The sequence below is a fragment of the Watersipora subatra genome, chromosome 1 (assembly GCF_963576615.1).
Source record: "Watersipora subatra chromosome 1, tzWatSuba1.1, whole genome shotgun sequence".
NCBI lineage: Eukaryota > Metazoa > Bryozoa > Gymnolaemata > Cheilostomatida > Watersiporidae > Watersipora > Watersipora subatra.
The window spans coordinates 41,249,814-41,255,464 of record NC_088708.1 but is presented as its reverse complement, the minus strand read 5'-3'; the positions used below and the strand labels follow the sequence as shown (position 1 = coordinate 41,255,464).

The following is a 5,651-nucleotide window of genomic DNA, read 5'->3' as shown; positions in this document are numbered from 1 at the left end:
GTCTTTGAAAAGTGTCGACATATTCTTAAAACTTACCCATCTGAACGGATTATACACAAATAGACAGATTAATTTGGCCGAAAATCGTTATTAAAACTTGCTAAGCCTTACTTTTATCAAAGTTAAGACCGGCAATTGAAACGCCGAGCGACAGAGAATAGAACCTTTAAATTGTGCGCATTTCACTAAAAAATAACGTGCAAACTTCACCAGTCTATGACATTGTCGAATTGCCAAAGGTTTCTGTAATTAACGTAGAAGTACAGAAATTGTTTCTTTTTTGCCGATTTCAAAGTAACTGACATTTTGGAAACTTTTGAGTAGTTTGGTATTCTAACTGATGTCCAAAGCAGTGAAAGTAAAGGAAATGACGATGATATTTTTATTTAACGATTCTTATGAGATTATTACGATATTTAATTATAAGTTTGGATGACTATTGAAGTCTTATAGTCACACTAACAACATCGATGATGAGCAATATGTTACTGTTATTATTTTTGCTAAATAGTTTTGTTAAATAGATTTTCTAAAAATCTATATAAATATCACAACTTCTTGATATTGTTAGCTATGACGTTTTGAAATGTAAACAAAATTGTTCATTGGTTTTCTATTATTACTGTATTACCATATTAATAATATTGGTTATTCTAATAATATCAGTGCATTGTACTTCTAATATTGCATTTCTCCTATTGCAGGGGGAGAGATATAAACATATAATCTTTTCCTTTCATTATTGCTGTTTGTTGTATATAATAACACCCACACCCAGTACATTACAGCTACCATTGCAGTTATCCTCTTGCACTGCAGTGCCATTTGACTGCTAATATTGCATTTCTCAACCATCAGTACCCTTTCTTTTTTCCAATATCACTTTGGTTGTGGGCTGTATGACAGGGGAATTTCTAGTAATACTCAGAAAATATCCCAACCTCTAGTAATTGAATGTGGAGTACCCCAAGAATCCATCCTTGGACCAACACTATTTTTATTACATATAAATGATCTTGTAAAGAGTACTAATAAATTTAAAACTATTTTGGTTGCTGATGATACTAACTTATTGTATTGTATACTGCTAAAAACTTGAATAAAGATATAACTATAATTAACAAAGAAATAAATGCGATAAAAAATTGGTGTGACCAAAACGAATTAGCATTGAATGTTGACAAGACCAACTTCATAGTTATTCAAAATCCACAAAATAAATTTCGATTAACAAAAAACATTTCCATGAATGGACAAAACATACAAATGACGGATAGCATAAAACTTTTAGGCATTACAATAGATAGTGCACTAAACTGGTAAAGACACATAGAACTGTTGAGTAAAACAACTGCGACAAAGCTTGGGACTTATTTACCAGGCCTCGTTGATCTTACCAGAAATGCCTCTCTTGATTTTATATAATACTCTAATTAACAGTAAAACAGTTTATTGCTTGGAAGCATGGGGAAATCTCAAATGAGCTACTTAACCGAAATTTTAGTCATCCAGAAGCGATTGCTGAGAATAATATATCATAAAAACTCTTATTTTTCGTCAAGTTCTCTGTTTAAAAGATCTCGTGCTTTGCCCATACAACAACTTTACCAACTAAGAATATGCCTTTTAGCCTTCACACAATCTAAATCTCAAACTAACTTGTCAACACATTACAACACTCGTCATTCCTTATTTTCATTACCTCTTCCACCCTCCTCCTCTACTGGTGACCATAGACGGGTCGCCTATCGTGTGCCATCAGCATGGAATTCCTTGCCAATTTGGCTGAAGAAAATTAATAGGTATGATGGTTTGAGGGCTGCTTTGAAGCAGTACTTGCTGGACTCTCTGGGATAGATTTGCTCCTGTTTCTATTGCTTAGACAACCATGTTTTTTTCATTGATAATCAATCTCATCTGTTAACTCTGGCTCTGCGCCTCGAATAGCTGTGCTACTGCGCATATGGCCCACATTGCACCTTAATTTTTCTATAATCTTATCATGTCATGATTTAATGTGAAATAAAACAAACAAATAAAAATTACCATTTTCGTTTGTTTGTTTTATTTATTTTTACAACAAGGTCAAGAGACATTCTACAAGAGTCAGCACCCTCATCAGCAGCAAGTAAGCATAATTACTAGTCTCAACAGGCAGCAGTGCTGAGGTCCTCTAGCGCTGTAGGTTACACTAGCCTTTCCAACATTCCTCTTCAAAATATTCATATAGTTTGTTTAGATAGTTTTGTTAAGATCAACCGTCACAATCATTAGAACTACACTCTGATTTGAAGTCTCTAAAGTCTAAATTCAATCCATTATTTTTAGTTTTAACTATAGAGTGGTTGATAATCTTACTTGAAGACTTCAAAGCATTTTGATAAATGATGAGAATACTCTTCAAGAACATCATGCGACAGTATAGCAGCCATTTTTATGGCGTACCGATGTCCTTTTTCTAACTCCAAAGCTTTACAGTTGTTCCTTTAAAACTTGGAAAGCGACACCATCAAAATAATTAATAACTGTATCTGGCTCATATGTTTAACTCACAGTAGCTCCTTGTTTAACTTGGTTTGCTATTTCAACGCATATGAAAAGTGGTTTTAGCAAAAATGCTGGGGCCAACGGCATTATTTTTGCTCTTCCCGAAGGAGAGTGCAAAATATAGGCAACATTAGCATCGCTTCACATGTAAAAGGGTTAAATTTATCTTCTCAAAGTTCTGATAAGCTAGTCAAAAATTTCAACTAATCCACCTTTTGAACGTCACGTCTAATAAAACCTACCTATGGGAAAAGGGTTGAGAAATACAGCGCCATGGAGTTAAAATAAAGGTTTTACGATACATAGGAGATGCTGTGACCTTTCACCTTTCACCTTTCATGTTTTGTCTTACACATTTCACCTTTTACCTGTCACCTGTTTTGAATTAGCTACTGTTTACACAATTTTTAGACCAAACTGGCTATGTTCAACATGATGATGTCATAGGGAGAATTGGCAAGCATGTCACATATCAAACAACTCCTAGTAGAATATATTTTGTATTTTTTCATCTGTGTTTCAAACACAATATTCAGCTATCAACTATCGTCAGTTTAAAATTTTTCTAAAGCCTAATACAAAAGGCATAATGAGGCTAAATCATATATTTTCGTATTTTTTATATTTCATTATCTAAATTTAATATTTTTTTATAGGACAGGGAAGAAAGTTTATACATCAAATCCCCGCGACCTCAAATATTCCAGAATAGTCTTTTGAAGTTTTGGCCTTGCATTTATACTTTGTCTAGACGGGACATGAAGGGAGTCATGAGCGTGTATAATGGATCTCAACCTCTCAGGGTCTAGCTCTTCAGGAGTTGTGTACTTATTGCACAACAAGCTTTCTAGCGCCGTGTACCGAGTATCATCTACGACACGCAACGGGCTCCGTGAACTTTGGGTGCGACGCAGATGAGCCCTTTTGTCAGGCAGAGTAGAGGGTCTAACAGTATGCTTTGGGGCTGGCTGACTGCTTGAAGGTTTAGGAGCATTCCTTTTAGAGTCATTATTGCAGAAGTTGACAGATTTTTGTGTCATTGGTCGGAGCAAGGGTTGCGTTGGAAAGGTTGCTTTTGCTAACTCGGATTCTTCCTGCTCTTTAAGTCGAATTCTGTAAAACTCTGGAAGTTGTTTTTTCTCAGGAATCTTTGGTTTAGAAGGTATGGCAAAAGGGTTGTCTTCTTCTTCCTCAAAGTCCTTGCATTTTTCTCCTTGTTTCTGTAATCGGTCTAAAAAGGCAAATCGAGCATTTCCTGCCGAAGATGTAGAAAAAACTGGGACGTGTCGAGAAGTCTTTTGACTAAGCCAGTACTCAGCATCGACTCCCTGTAAAAGCTTTGGCATGAGCCTTGTTTTACGCTGTTGCGAAGTTAAAAAGAATTTTTTGTTAAACTGCGTTTGAGTTATATACTTGTATCTTTCCCTAGACATCTCCATGATTCTCCGCTGAAGGAGTCTAGCTTCTGTTACGTTGTCAGTGAGTTGGCCTGTGCTCCTCATCGATCCCGCTAAACTTTCGTAGTCCCGTCCCCATGTCTCTATTTCCTTAGATGCATTGTTTTTAGACGAGAAGGCGAATCGCTTCTTATCAAAACCCTCTTGCGCTTCATGACTGACCTGTAAAGGTCAATGACTTACTTGATACACGGCTTGAACTGGTTTAAGAAATGGCGGCATTATCAGATTTCAACTTTCCATTAAGTTACCAGTATTAAAATAAAAAGTTTATCACTAATTGTAAAGAATAAAACAAAGGCTTTTTTCCTTTTTCTTAACTCTATATTATCTTTTTTCTGTTTTTAAAAGTTTTGTTTATACAGGAAAATGCAAAATTCATTCTATCAACGTTCAAATTATATTTGGGTTGGTTTTTATTTAAAATTTGATTAATGTACAAGTCATTTACCGTTTTCAGGACTACACTGAGCAATGCCAGAAAGGCTGCTTTAAGAGAGAGAAGGGAGAGATTTTGGAAGAGAGAGAGGGGAGGAAAGAGGAGAGGGAGAGAGAGGGGAGAGAGAGGAGAGAGAGAGAGGGGAGAGAGAGGAGAGAGAGGGAAAAGAGAGTGGGAGAGAGAGGGGGGGGGGGAGAAAGAAATGGGAGGAGAAAGAGGATAGAGAGAAGGGAGAGAAAGGAGAAAGAGAGTAGGGAGAGAAAGGGGAAGAAAAAGAGGAGAAAGGGTTGGGAGAGAGAGGGTGGGAAAAGAGAGGGGAGAGAGGGAGAGAGAGGGGAAGAGAGAGCGGGATAGGGAGAGAGAGGAAGAAAAAGAAGAGAGAGTGTGGGGAAAGAGAGGGGGAGAGAGAGAGAGAGAGGAGAGAGAGTGGGGAAAGAGGGAGTGAGAGAGAAAGGGGAGGAGAGAAAGGGGAAAAGAGAAGAGGGAAAGACGGATAAAGAAAAACATAGAAGGAGAAACAGAGAAAGAGAAACAGTGTAATTGACTGCTTTATAAAAAGATTAGAATGAACACAGATGGCAACTGAGCTGATGCGCAAAGTTCATACATACCATTTCTCTAGAAGAACTCTTCAAATTTGACAGCACAAGGAGAAAGAAAGGAGTTTGCTGCCATTCAACATCATTGAGAGCTGTCAGCTTCGTCAGGGCTGTTAGCTCAGTTTGCCCTTAGTTACATAACACTCATCTGACTGGACTTGAATTGAAACGGATTGGCAACTTTGCAATGCTCTATTGTTTAGCAAACAAAGGCAGCTCAAAAAATAACCTTTTTAATGTTATTGTCTCGATTTATAATTATCGCATTACAGCGTCGTATTATTCTGTTTACTTTTTCATTTGTATAGTAGTAAGAGCTTTTCTATAGTTGTTGAAAGCTTTGAAATACTATAGCAAGCTTTTCAACTGTGAACCGTTTAACCAGGTGTTAAATGCATCACCTCGGTAGACTGCTGTCTATGCTTAAATAATTCAATTTCTAAACACCAATTCTCTTTTACGATTACATAGGCTACATATATCCGATGGAGTTTATCATAAGTGCAGGATGTCTTTGTGTTAATCAACCATAAAAGTTATTGGTTGTTTGCATGAGATAAATCTATTACTTCATAGATAGTACAACACAACTACAAAAACAAACACATT

General features: G+C 36.6%; 1 protein-coding gene across 1 annotated transcript; it reads right to left on the bottom strand.

Annotated features, from left to right (window-relative positions):
• Positions 1-3,218: 3,218 nt before the first annotated feature.
• On the bottom strand, positions 3,219-4,138 carry LOC137385489 (uncharacterized). The gene has a single exon (XM_068071959.1). The coding sequence runs from the start codon at positions 4,047-4,049 to the stop codon at positions 3,219-3,221; it is 831 nt and encodes a 276-aa protein (XP_067928060.1). The 5' UTR covers positions 4,050-4,138.
• Between the last annotated feature and the right edge of the window lie 1,513 nt (positions 4,139-5,651).

Bases quoted from the DNA above. Each gene is read 5' to 3' on its own strand.
- LOC137385489 (XM_068071959.1), bottom strand. From the start codon at position 4,049: ATGAGGAGCACAGGCCAACTCACTGACAACGTAACAGAAGCTAGACTC.